At 27.9% G+C, this 14,592-nt stretch overlaps 2 protein-coding genes and 2 pseudogenes across 2 annotated transcripts; 2 read left to right on the top strand and 2 right to left on the bottom strand.

The window, feature by feature from the left end:
- Positions 1–949: 949 nt before the first annotated feature.
- LOC138899991 (uncharacterized) lies at positions 950–2,593 on the bottom strand. The gene has a single exon (XM_070186692.1). The coding sequence runs from the start codon at positions 2,591–2,593 to the stop codon at positions 1,451–1,453; it is 1,143 nt and encodes a 380-aa protein (XP_070042793.1). The 3' UTR covers positions 950–1,450.
- A 3,715-nt stretch (positions 2,594–6,308) lies between these two features.
- LOC138899990 (uncharacterized) lies at positions 6,309–7,535 on the bottom strand (annotated as a pseudogene).
- Positions 7,536–7,543: 8 nt separating this feature from the next.
- On the top strand, positions 7,544–8,770 carry LOC138900638 (uncharacterized; annotated as a pseudogene).
- Positions 8,771–12,485: 3,715 nt separating this feature from the next.
- LOC138899989 (uncharacterized) lies at positions 12,486–14,129 on the top strand. Its single transcript, XM_070186690.1, has one exon. The coding sequence runs from the start codon at positions 12,486–12,488 to the stop codon at positions 13,626–13,628; it is 1,143 nt and encodes a 380-aa protein (XP_070042791.1). The 3' UTR covers positions 13,629–14,129.
- Positions 14,130–14,592: the final 463 nt, after the last annotated feature.

The following is a 14,592-nucleotide window of genomic DNA, read 5'->3' as shown; positions in this document are numbered from 1 at the left end:
GTATGGTAAATATTCTTGATTTATCATGCTTAATCATAATATTCTCTTATTATAGATTCTAATTTTGATATTTCTATTTTACAATTTGTTATATATTCTACATATTCTATTTCTCCTGTTTCTATATATTCGTTTATATTAATTTTTTGGAGTTGGAAGAATGTTATTAATTTGTTTATATTTAGTTTTTCTAGTTTATCCTTATTATGTAGTTCTTTTAATTGTTTTATATTATCTCTTATATGTTCTAAAAAGATTAGATCTTTAGATTCTTGATATAATTGCATATTTTGATGTAATCTATGTTCTTGTAATTCTATTATTTTTCGAGTTTCTGTTAGGTTCATCTAGTCTGAATATATATCCTCTGTAAGTATATCAAATTCAGATAGGCTTATTGTATTCTCTTCTTCTAAGTCAGATAATTCTGCTAAATCATACCATTGTTGGGTCATTAGTTCTAGTATTTCGTTCATAAGTAATTTGTCAAATATTATATTTTTGATATCATTATTTAGTGATCTAAGTATGTGTAAAATGGTTATTTTATATTCATCAGTGTTATCTAAGATGTAAGGATGATCCATTTTTGTTTGATGTTTTGGCTAAAAATATTCCTTTAATCTCTTCGTTTATCATGTTTATCGTCATCCTATAACAAGTTATTAAGAACAATTCTTTTAGTCACTACCATGATTTTTTGCTTCAATCGTTTTACCCTAACAGCGCCTCAACTCTGGTTACTTCCCTACCACGGCCTTCTGCCTTACTGGTTTCACCCTTAGGATGGCATAGTCTGGGCTTAAACTACTCTCAGCATAATTATTCATGGCAAACTTACTAAAATTATTCTAAATAACAGTTATAACATGATAACAATTATGATAATCTAGAGATTTCAGGAATATATGTATTTAGCTATACATATTTTAAAAAAAACTTACTTGATACTGTATATCGGGGATTTCTTCTTTCATAGGTTTGGATTGCTCCATAGATTAAAGATGTTAATTTATTTCACTGAATAGATTTTTACAAGAGAGGTTACAAGAGAGTTTTTTCAGAAGGATGTGAAAGGGGTAAGGTAAGGTGTGTCCCTCTAAGCCTTAAGGGCTGTCTATTTATAACGGAAACTAATCCAAACATCGTCCTCCTAACTTTACACTTGGACGGTCTAAAATTAAAGTAAAAGACGCGTTCCCAACAGTTTTTCCACTGACAGTGGTAGTGATAAAGTGGGACTCACAACAACAACTTAAAAACTAAAAGACGGAAAATAATTTACATAAAGTCAAAAGTTGCTTTAATAATTACATAGCTTTTTTCTTTATGTCATTTTCTGCTTCTTCTTGGGTCCTGCCGATCCTGCTAGCTGTCCTTTTGTTTTTGTCTTGTAGCTTTTGTTGTAAGATTCCTTTGTCTCTTTCTTGATATTTTGTTGCGTATCTTTTTAGTTTTCTTCTTCTTCAAATTTGATTTCTGGAACTATGTTTTTCTCTCCTTGACATTTCGAACATATGTGCTCTGAGTAGATTGGACTAATTTGTTTGCAGTATCTTGTCATTAAGTTTTGAGAAATAAATTCTCCTCTAATAGCTCTTGTAATGGGTGCTTCTTCTGGTTGGATTAATGTTTTAATCCATCTCCGTATCTCTTCCATGTCGTTTTCCCTTAGGTTTTTTGAATGGGTGTAGATCATCGTGTGTTCTCGGGATTGGTATCCCCAAATAGGTTTTTCTTCTACATAATTGTTGACTAGTTCACTTAGAATGGTTGATAGTCCTATAATTCTTTTGTTTGAGTAGAATGCTGGTATATCAGGTTTGGGTATTTCTGGTTGTATTTGTACATTTTCTGGGATAATCATTTCTCTAGTTAGTCCTAATTTAATAACTTGGATTATTGGTTTTATCTCGTTATAGAGTATCTCTGCTGGTGCTACATAAAATTTTATATAAAATAGGTCTCCTTTGGTGATTCTCTTGTAGGTAGTAAAGGCACTATATAGCTCTGGTATTGTAGCTATTTCTTGTCCGGTTTGTGTGTACACTGTACTTAATAGTCCGTAATTGTAACATGTTTTAACTAAATTTGCATTCGTCCCTGGTTGGGCAATCAGTCGGTTGTATCCTTGTAATGGTTGTGTTATATAGTCTGTTTTTGGGTTTTGGATTGTTTTTGATCTCGGATTTAGGTTTAAAAAGGTTTGAATCTTGTGGATATTTTGTATATAGCTGTTGGTAATATAATCGTAGGTTTGTTTTTCCTGGTTTAAGCTTTCTCTATAGCTAGTTGTTTGTGGTGATGGTGTCAAAGGATTTTGGGATTTTGGGGTATATGGCTTGTTGAACATGGCGTTCATATTTGTATTTGTATGTTTTCCTTTTCTTATTGCTGATGTTGATGTACCTGCAGCTGTATGTAAAATAGTGTTAGTTTGTAGGTTTTGGGTTTTTAGGTGTTTCCCAACGTCACCTCCTAGGTCCGCATGTTTTGAGCCATGCTGCTGGCTTAGTTCCGCATGTTTTGAGCCATGCTGCTGGCTTAGGTTTTTTGCTTCTATAATCTGCAACCTCTTTTCTACTTCCGTCATTTGTAGTGATAGTGTAGTAAGTATTGAAAATAGGTCTTGTGTAGTTTCTTCTTCATTTGTTTGTGTACTTTTGTCTTGATAAGTAATCTGCAATCACATTCTTGTCAGTAGGAATTATTTCTATTGTAAATGTGAAATTTAGTATATTTAATACGAGTCTTCGTATTTCTTTCGTTGTAACTGAGTCTTGTACCTTTTTGGTTATCCACCATTTAACTTGTGTGTTATCTGTTCTAACAATAAATTTGTTATATACTATATATGGTTCAAACGATAATAAACACTTATATAAAGCTAATAATTCTTTTCTATTTATTTTCCATTTTAACTGTGGTTCCGTAAATGATCCTGAATAATATCTACAGTGATGTTCTATTTTTTCATCCTTATATTTGTATTTAAGTACTCCTCCATAACTATGGTTACTTGAGTCTGTCTCTACTATATATATAAATTCTCTATTTTCATCTGGAAAATATAGTTTTGGTAATTTTTTACACATATCTTTTATTTTTTGTATATATGTTTTGTCTTTTTCATCAAAGTGATATTCTATATCTTTCTTTAATTTTTTCTGTAAAGGTTTTAAATTTTCTGCCAATTTAGGTATATATTCTCTAACTTGGTTAACTAATCCTAAGAATGATTGTAATTTCTTTTTTGTATCTAGGGTTTCATTTAAATTTATTATTTTTTGTACTATATGTGTTTGCATTTTAATTCCATTTTTATCTATTTGAATTCCTAAGAATTCCACCTGATTTTTAAGTATTTCTGCCTTATTTTTACTAAGGCTAATTCCTGAGGATTCTATTATATGTATGAATTTTTCTAATAATTTTATATGTTGATCTTGTGTCCTTGAGTATAGTAGTATATCGTCTATGTAGATTATACAGTTTTCTAATTGATTAAAATAGCTATCCATAAAATGTTGGTATCTTCCTGGTGCATTTTTATATCCAAATGGTAAAACGTTCCATTCATAAAATCCTTGTGGTACTGTAAAAGCTGTTAATTTTTTAGATTCTTCTTCTAATTTTAGGTGATAAAATCCTGATTTACAATCGAATTTACTGAAGTAATTATATCCTTGTACTTGCCTTATTTTTAATATTTTATTTGGTATCGGGTAATTATATGTTTTTGTTTTTGCATTTAAATTCCTATAATCTATTACCATTCTACTTTTACCTCTTTTTTGCTCATTATGTTTATTTACTATAAATGCTGGGCTATTATGTTTACTATTACTTTCCTGTATATAATTATTTTTTAATAGTTCTTTTATATGCATTTTGAATTCTTCTAGATCATTAAAATTATATTTTAATGGTTTCTGTGTTATTATACTATTTTCATCTATTAATTCTATTTTTACTTTCGTTTTATGTTTATCCCATCCTTGAAGGGGATTTTCATTATATAATGATTCTAATTTGTCTTGAATTATTTTTATCTTATTTATAGCAAATATTATTAATTCTATTTGTTGCTCATTTATTTTTTCATTTTCTAATTTTTGGGTTACCTTTTCACTTCCTTTAATCCACGGTGTTGTTTTTCTTATTTTATTTCTTACTCTTTTTGCTCCTATTTTTTGTTTGCATGGTGTAGTAAACCACCAATGAGTTTTTGTTATTATATGTGGGTATAATTTATCTAAAAAGGGCATTCCTATTAATATATCTTTATTTGTAAATTCATAACTATATATTTCATCCATAGTTAGTATTTTATCCCATATTTGTATTTTTATATTTTTTGCTTTTTGCGTTATCAAGCTTCCTTCATTGTTAAATCCTGTTACCACAATAGGTGTTAATAATTTTTCCCATTTATCTTCAGGTAAACAGTTATGTCTGCATACATTTACTCCTGCTCCTGTATCTATCATGGGTGTATAATATCTGCTGTAATATCCTTCTATTATTATTTTTGCTAGTATATATATTTTTGTCATGTTAAGGTTCTTTCAATTGTTATTTTCTTATTTTTATATGTTATTATAAGATGTCTATCTCCTAGGTTATATGGTTTAACTGTTTCTAACCATTTTATTCCTAAGGTAATATTTTCATTTCCTTGGTAAATATTAAATTCTATTTCTACTGGGATTCCTCCAATAATTAGTTCCTTCTTTGTTATTTCTTCTGTTCCTACCAAATTTTTAGGTAATCCTGGGCATATTGTTTCTGTAGTTATTATTTCACTTTCTTTAACTAGTTCTTTAGTTATATAATTGTCTTCTTGTCCAGTATTTATCATTATTAGGTATTTTCTTTGATCTATTACTCCTGTTATATAATAGTTGTGTAACTCCGGTTCTTTTATTAATCTTTGTGGGTTTGTATATTCTAATCTTCTCGAGGTACTTGCTCTTGAAGATGTAGTTTGTGGGGATTCATAATTTATTCTTTTAGATGTGCTTAGTCTTTCTCTTACTATTTCTAAATCTCCTTCCATATCTATATCTTTGTAACTATAATCATTATTGTCTATGACTGATATTATACTATCAAATGGGTTTTCTATCTTTATTTTTTCAATCTTATTTCGTGCTGTTATTTTGTGATTGGTTGTTAATATATATAAATTTTTACATTTTGCTGTAAATATTTTACTTCCTGGTGCCAGCTCTATTCCTGACATTTTCCAGTACAATACTAGTGATTTATCTATATTAGCATCTTTTAATGCTACTGTATAGTTAGCACTAATTATAAATTTAAATTTTTGGTATATCAAATTTCCTTTTATTGCACAAATTATACTCTTTTCTATAGGTTGTACTATTCTATCATCTGCTAAATATATTTCTATTGGTGTATCTATCCCTTCTCTAAAACAGGCTTTTATAAGTATTTCTGTTCCTCCTAAGTGTACATATTTGATCGGATTTTTTGCTTTTATATTCTGAATTTCTTTATTTATTGTTCTTTTATTTATTATAGGTATTTTAGCTTTTCCTCTAGTATATTTACAATCTATTATATGTTCTTTTTGACTTATTACATAATATTCTTCTTTTTTAATTTTGAACCAGTTTTTTATTGTTGGTACTTCTAATATTTTACCGATGCTTAAATCTAAATCTTTTCCTTTTATTTTTTCAAAAATATCATTATCAAATATTACTTTTTGTTCACTTGATTCTTCATCCTTATATTCTTCTCTGCTTATTATTTGTATATCGTTTTCAGTCATTTTCCTCTATATCTGATAGTTCTTTTTCTGATTCTATTTCTGTTTCTAATTCAGGTTCTAATTCATAAATACTATCTTCACTATCTAATTCATAATCTATATAGTCTAGTTGCATGTATTCTTCATTATCAGTGTTAATTTCTGTTATTTGTTTCTTTTTAGGGTCTCTAGGTAATTTACAATCTTTGGCTAGGTGTCCTAATTTTCCACAATTGTAACAAGTACATTCGGATAATTTTTTCTTAATTCTATATGGTCTTTTTCTTTTGTAATCTTTTATATAATATCTTTTCCTCGGGTTTTTATACTTATATTTTAACTTATTTCTTCTATATTTTTTATATTTTCTTTTATAATTTTTCTTTTTATAATAATTATCTGTACATCCAAACTGGGGTGCAGTTTTAATTTTACAACATGTAAGGTTTTTTATCAGTGTTTTTTCCATTTTAATTTCTTCTTTATGTTTTTCACATAATTCTATAAACCAATTCTTTAAATATCTAATTCTAGCTCCTAAGGTATCTTCTAATCCTGCTTTTTCCCAATCTCTTATTATTTTAGAACTAAAAGGTTCTGGTAATTTTGTAAAGTATATTTTTCTGATTTCTTTTCCTTCTTCAACACTATATGTTCCTTTATAGTAATATTCTTTAAATGCACACGTATATTCGTCTATGTAACACATGTTACATATAGCTAGTTTGTTCATTAGATTTCTACTTACTGTTTTTTCTTTTTGTTGCTCTTCTATTTCTGTTGTCATACTACTAAATTCATTTCTTATAGCTAATTCATATTTTATTAATATGTCTATAGTTGTTGTAGCTGATTCACCATCGAATTTTTTATTACTTCTTAATGCTTTTATACTTTCATCATTTAGATTTTGTATCCATAATTTTACTGTTCCTATTATTGTCCTTTCTATATATCCTGGTGCTTCTGGAATTGGTATTTTATTATCTATTAATTGTTTTGATATATATCCTACCCATAGTTGTATTATTTTATTAACGTCTTCTACGCAATCTAAGTCCAAAAAGTTATATTGTTCATTTATTGTTTTTGGTGTCCATTTTCTGTTTAATCTTTTATCCCATAATACTTTACTTCTGTCACTTCGTTCATAATTATTATTGTAATATGTTGGTATTGTTTGTTTGTATTTTCTTTCTTTTGATGTACTTGGTTTTTCGCTTATATCTCCGGCATATATTTCTGGATTTATTATGTTATTTGTTTTAGTTATAAGTTCTGTATATGTTTCACTTATTTCTGAATCTTCTGAACTTTCTGTATTCTGTTCATTTTCATTATTAGTTTCATTTATTTCTTCAAGTTTTACTTCTATGTCCTCTTTTAATTTTTCCCTAAATTTTTCTATTTCTTCCTTCAATCTTTCTTCTTGCTCTAATTCTTTTTTCTTTTCTCTTTCTCTCTGTTTGTTTTCATACAATTCTTTTAATATTGCTAATTCTTTTTCTAATTCCATTATCCTGGTGTTTTTGTTTTCTTCCACTTGCTGTAATTCTTTTTTAGCTTGTTGCCTAATTTTTTCAATTTCATTTTTCCTATCAATTTCTTCATTTTCTTTTATTATTCTTGTCATTGCTGTTAAACTATCTTCTAATCTTGCAGTTTCTTTTTCTAACATTAAATATATGTTTTCTCCTACTTTCTTATATCTTCTTCCTATATTTGAAGTTATTATTTTTATTTTTAATCCATCCAAATAAAAATTTGGATGGATTAAAAATAAAAATAATAACTTCAAATATAGGAAGAAGATATAAGAAAGTAGGAGAAAACATATATTTAATGTTAGAAAAAGAAACTGCAAGATTAGAAGATAGTTTAACAGCAATGACAAGAATAATAAAAGAAAATGAAGAAATTGATAGGAAAAATGAAATTGAAAAAATTAGGCAACAAGCTAAAAAAGAATTACAGCAAGTGGAAGAAAACAAAAACACCAGGATAATGGAATTAGAAAAAGAATTAGCAATATTAAAAGAATTGTATGAAAACAAACAGAGAGAAAGAGAAAAGAAAAAAGAATTAGAGCAAGAAGAAAGATTGAAGGAAGAAATAGAAAAATTTAGGGAAAAATTAAAAGAGGACATAGAAGTAAAACTTGAAGAAATAAATGAAACTAATAATGAAAATGAACAGAATACAGAAAGTTCAGAAGATTCAGAAATAAGTGAAACATATACAGAACTTATAACTAAAACAAATAACATAATAAATCCAGAAATATATGCCGGAGATATAAGCGAAAAACCAAGTACATCAAAAGAAAGAAAATACAAACAAACAATACCAACATATTACAATAATAATTATGAACGAAGTGACAGAAGTAAAGTATTATGGGATAAAAGATTAAACAGAAAATGGACACCAAAAACAATAAATGAACAATATAACTTTTTGGACTTAGATTGCGTAGAAGACGTTAATAAAATAATACAACTATGGGTAGGATATATATCAAAACAATTAATAGATAATAAAATACCAATTCCAGAAGCACCAGGATATATAGAAAGGACAATAATAGGAACAGTAAAATTATGGATACAAAATCTAAATGATGAAAGTATAAAAGCATTAAGAAGTAATAAAAAATTCGATGGTGAATCAGCTACAACAACTATAGACATATTAATAAAATATGAATTAGCTATAAGAAATGAATTTAGTAGTATGACAACAGAAATAGAAGAGCAACAAAAAGAAAAAACAGTAAGTAGAAATCTAATGAACAAACTAGCTATATGTAACATGTGTTACATAGACGAATATACGTGTGCATTTAAAGAATATTACTATAAAGGAACATATAGTGTTGAAGAAGGAAAAGAAATCAGAAAAATATACTTTACAAAATTACCAGAACCTTTTAGTTCTAAAATAATAAGAGATTGGGAAAAAGCAGGATTAGAAGATACCTTAGGAGCTAGAATTAGATATTTAAAGAATTGGTTTATAGAATTATGTGAAAAACATAAAGAAGAAATTAAAATGGAAAAAACACTGATAAAAAACCTTACATGTTGTAAAATTAAAACTGCACCCCAGTTTGGATGTACAGATAATTATTATAAAAAGAAAAATTATAAAAGAAAATATAAAAAATATAGAAGAAATAAGTTAAAATATAAGTATAAAAACCCGAGGAAAAGATATTATATAAAAGATTACAAAAGAAAAAGACCATATAGAATTAAGAAAAAATTATCCGAATGTACTTGTTACAATTGTGGAAAATTAGGACACCTAGCCAAAGATTGTAAATTACCTAGAGACCCTAAAAAGAAACAAATAACAGAAATTAACACTGATAATGAAGAATACATGCAACTAGACTATATAGATTATGAATTAGATAGTGAAGATAGTATTTATGAATTAGAACCTGAATTAGAAACAGAAATAGAATCAGAAAAAGAACTATCAGATATAGAGGAAAATGACTGAAAACGATATACAAATAATAAGCAGAGAAGAATATAAGGATGAAGAATCAAGTGAACAAAAAGTAATATTTGATAATGATATTTTTGAAAAAATAAAAGGAAAAGATTTAGATTTAAGCATCGGTAAAATATTAGAAGTACCAACAATAAAAAACTGGTTCAAAATTAAAAAAGAAGAATATTATGTAATAAGTCAAAAAGAACATATAATAGATTGTAAATATACTAGAGGAAAAGCTAAAATACCTATAATAAATAAAAGAACAATAAATAAAGAAATTCAGAATATAAAAGCAAAAAATCCGATCAAATATGTACACTTAGGAGGAACAGAAATACTTATAAAAGCCTGTTTTAGAGAAGGGATAGATACACCAATAGAAATATATTTAGCAGATGATAGAATAGTACAACCTATAGAAAAGAGTATAATTTGTGCAATAAAAGGAAATTTGATATACCAAAAATTTAAATTTATAATTAGTGCTAACTATACAGTAGCATTAAAAGATGCTAATATAGATAAATCACTAGTATTGTACTGGAAAATGTCAGGAATAGAGCTGGCACCAGGAAGTAAAATATTTACAGCAAAATGTAAAAATTTATATATATTAACAACCAATCACAAAATAACAGCACGAAATAAGATTGAAAAAATAAAGATAGAAAACCCATTTGATAGTATAATATCAGTCATAGACAATAATGATTATAGTTACAAAGATATAGATATGGAAGGAGATTTAGAAATAGTAAGAGAAAGACTAAGCACATCTAAAAGAATAAATTATGAATCCCCACAAACTACATCTTCAAGAGCAAGTACCTCGAGAAGATTAGAATATACAAACCCACAAAGATTAATAAAAGAACCGGAGTTACACAACTATTATATAACAGGAGTAATAGATCAAAGAAAATACCTAATAATGATAAATACTGGACAAGAAGACAATTATATAACTAAAGAACTAGTTAAAGAAAGTGAAATAATAACTACAGAAACAATATGCCCAGGATTACCTAAAAATTTGGTAGGAACAGAAGAAATAACAAAGAAGGAACTAATTATTGGAGGAATCCCAGTAGAAATAGAATTTAATATTTACCAAGGAAATGAAAATATTACCTTAGGAATAAAATGGTTAGAAACAGTTAAACCATATAACCTAGGAGATAGACATCTTATAATAACATATAAAAATAAGAAAATAACAATTGAAAGAACCTTAACATGACAAAAATATATATACTAGCAAAAATAATAATAGAAGGATATTACAGCAGATATTATACACCCATGATAGATACAGGAGCAGGAGTAAATGTATGCAGACATAACTGTTTACCTGAAGATAAATGGGAAAAATTATTAACACCTATTGTGGTAACAGGATTTAACAATGAAGGAAGCTTGATAACGCAAAAAGCAAAAAATATAAAAATACAAATATGGGATAAAATACTAACTATGGATGAAATATATAGTTATGAATTTACAAATAAAGATATATTAATAGGAATGCCCTTTTTAGATAAATTATACCCACATATAATAACAAAAACTCATTGGTGGTTTACTACACCATGCAAACAAAAAATAGGAGCAAAAAGAGTAAGAAATAAAATAAGAAAAACAACACCGTGGATTAAAGGAAGTGAAAAGGTAACCCAAAAATTAGAAAATGAAAAAATAAATGAGCAACAAATAGAATTAATAATATTTGCTATAAATAAGATAAAAATAATTCAAGACAAATTAGAATCATTATATAATGAAAATCCCCTTCAAGGATGGGATAAACATAAAACGAAAGTAAAAATAGAATTAATAGATGAAAATAGTATAATAACACAGAAACCATTAAAATATAATTTTAATGATCTAGAAGAATTCAAAATGCATATAAAAGAACTATTAAAAAATAATTATATACAGGAAAGTAATAGTAAACATAATAGCCCAGCATTTATAGTAAATAAACATAATGAGCAAAAAAGAGGTAAAAGTAGAATGGTAATAGATTATAGGAATTTAAATGCAAAAACAAAAACATATAATTACCCGATACCAAATAAAATATTAAAAATAAGGCAAGTACAAGGATATAATTACTTCAGTAAATTCGATTGTAAATCAGGATTTTATCACCTAAAATTAGAAGAAGAATCTAAAAAATTAACAGCTTTTACAGTACCACAAGGATTTTATGAATGGAACGTTTTACCATTTGGATATAAAAATGCACCAGGAAGATACCAACATTTTATGGATAGCTATTTTAATCAATTAGAAAACTGTATAATCTACATAGACGATATACTACTATACTCAAGGACACAAGATCAACATATAAAATTATTAGAAAAATTCATACATATAATAGAATCCTCAGGAATTAGCCTTAGTAAAAATAAGGCAGAAATACTTAAAAATCAGGTGGAATTCTTAGGAATTCAAATAGATAAAAATGGAATTAAAATGCAAACACATATAGTACAAAAAATAATAAATTTAAATGAAACCCTAGATACAAAAAAGAAATTACAATCATTCTTAGGATTAGTTAACCAAGTTAGAGAATATATACCTAAATTGGCAGAAAATTTAAAACCTTTACAGAAAAAATTAAAGAAAGATATAGAATATCACTTTGATGAAAAAGACAAAACATATATACAAAAAATAAAAGATATGTGTAAAAAATTACCAAAACTATATTTTCCAGATGAAAATAGAGAATTTATATATATAGTAGAGACAGACTCAAGTAACCATAGTTATGGAGGAGTACTTAAATACAAATATAAGGATGAAAAAATAGAACATCACTGTAGATATTATTCAGGATCATTTACGGAACCACAGTTAAAATGGGAAATAAATAGAAAAGAATTATTAGCTTTATATAAGTGTTTATTATCGTTTGAACCATATATAGTATATAACAAATTTATTGTTAGAACAGATAACACACAAGTTAAATGGTGGATAACCAAAAAGGTACAAGACTCAGTTACAACGAAAGAAATACGAAGACTCGTATTAAATATACTAAATTTCACATTTACAATAGAAATAATTCCTACTGACAAGAATGTGATTGCAGATTACTTATCAAGACAAAAGTACACAAACAAATGAAGAAGAAACTACACAAGACCTATTTTCAATACTTACTACACTATCACTACAAATGACGGAAGTAGAAAAGAGGTTGCAGATTATAGAAGCAAAAAACCTAAGCCAGCAGCATGGCTCAAAACATGCGGAACTAAGCCAGCAGCATGGCTCAAAACATGCGGACCTAGGAGGTGACGTTGGGAAACACCTAAAAACCCAAAACCTACAAACTAACACTATTTTACATACAGCTGCAGGTACATCAACATCAGCAATAAGAAAAGGAAAACATACAAATACAAATATGAACGCCATGTTCAACAAGCCATATACCCCAAAATCCCAAAATCCTTTGACACCATCACCACAAACAACTAGCTATAGAGAAAGCTTAAACCAGGAAAAACAAACCTACGATTATATTACCAACAGCTATATACAAAATATCCACAAGATTCAAACCTTTTTAAACCTAAATCCGAGATCAAAAACAATCCAAAACCCAAAAACAGACTATATAACACAACCATTACAAGGATACAACCGACTGATTGCCCAACCAGGGACGAATGCAAATTTAGTTAAAACATGTTACAATTACGGACTATTAAGTACAGTGTACACACAAACCGGACAAGAAATAGCTACAATACCAGAGCTATATAGTGCCTTTACTACCTACAAGAGAATCACCAAAGGAGACCTATTTTATATAAAATTTTATGTAGCACCAGCAGAGATACTCTATAACGAGATAAAACCAATAATCCAAGTTATTAAATTAGGACTAACTAGAGAAATGATTATCCCAGAAAATGTACAAATACAACCAGAAATACCCAAACCTGATATACCAGCATTCTACTCAAACAAAAGAATTATAGGACTATCAACCATTCTAAGTGAACTAGTCAACAATTATGTAGAAGAAAAACCTATTTGGGGATACCAATCCCGAGAACACACGATGATCTACACCCATTCAAAAAACCTAAGGGAAAACGACATGGAAGAGATACGGAGATGGATTAAAACATTAATCCAACCAGAAGAAGCACCCATTACAAGAGCTATTAGAGGAGAATTTATTTCTCAAAACTTAATGACAAGATACTGCAAACAAATTAGTCCAATCTACTCAGAGCACATATGTTCGAAATGTCAAGGAGAGAAAAACATAGTTCCAGAAATCAAATTTGAAGAAGAAGAAAACTAAAAAGATACGCAACAAAATATCAAGAAAGAGACAAAGGAATCTTACAACAAAAGCTACAAGACAAAAACAAAAGGACAGCTAGCAGGATCGGCAGGACCCAAGAAGAAGCAGAAAATGACATAAAGAAAAAAGCTATGTAATTATTAAAGCAACTTTTGACTTTATGTAAATTATTTTCCGTCTTTTAGTTTTTAAGTTGTTGTTGTGAGTCCCACTTTATCACTACCACTGTCAGTGGAAAAACTGTTGGGAACGCGTCTTTTACTTTAATTTTAGACCGTCCAAGTGTAAAGTTAGGAGGACGATGTTTGGATTAGTTTCCGTTATAAATAGACAGCCCTTAAGGCTTAGAGGGACACACCTTACCTTACCCCTTTCACATCCTTCTGAAAAAACTCTCTTGTAACCTCTCTTGTAAAAATCTATTCAGTGAAATAAATTAACATCTTTAATCTATGGAGCAATCCAAACCTATGAAAGAAGAAATCCCCGATATACAGTATCAAGTAAGTTTTTTTTAAAATATGTATAGCTAAATACATATATTCCTGAAATCTCTAGATTATCATAATTGTTATCATGTTATAACTGTTATTTAGAATAATTTTAGTAAGTTTGCCATGAATAATTATGCTGAGAGTAGTTTAAGCCCAGACTATGCCATCCTAAGGGTGAAACCAGTAAGGCAGAAGGCCGTGGTAGGGAAGTAACCAGAGTTGAGGCGCTGTTAGGGTAAAACGATTGAAGCAAAAAATCATGGTAGTGACTAAAAGAATTGTTCTTAATAACTTGTTATAGGATGACGATAAACATGATAAACGAAGAGATTAAAGGAATATTTTTAGCCAAAACATCAAACAAAAATGGATCATCCTTACATCTTAGATAACACTGATGAATATAAAATAACCATTTTACACATACTTAGATCACTAAATAATGATATCAAAAATATAATATTTGA

This window comes from Nicotiana tomentosiformis, chromosome 10, assembly GCF_000390325.3.
Source record: "Nicotiana tomentosiformis chromosome 10, ASM39032v3, whole genome shotgun sequence".
NCBI lineage: Eukaryota > Viridiplantae > Streptophyta > Magnoliopsida > Solanales > Solanaceae > Nicotiana > Nicotiana tomentosiformis.
Note: the sequence above shows the minus strand (reverse complement) of the source record. Positions and strands in the feature narration are given on the sequence as shown.

Bases quoted from the DNA above. Each gene is read 5' to 3' on its own strand.
- LOC138899991 (XM_070186692.1), bottom strand. From the start codon at position 2,593: ATGACGGAAGTAGAAAAGAGGTTGCAGATTATAGAAGCAAAAAACCTA.
- LOC138899989 (XM_070186690.1), top strand. From the start codon at position 12,486: ATGACGGAAGTAGAAAAGAGGTTGCAGATTATAGAAGCAAAAAACCTA.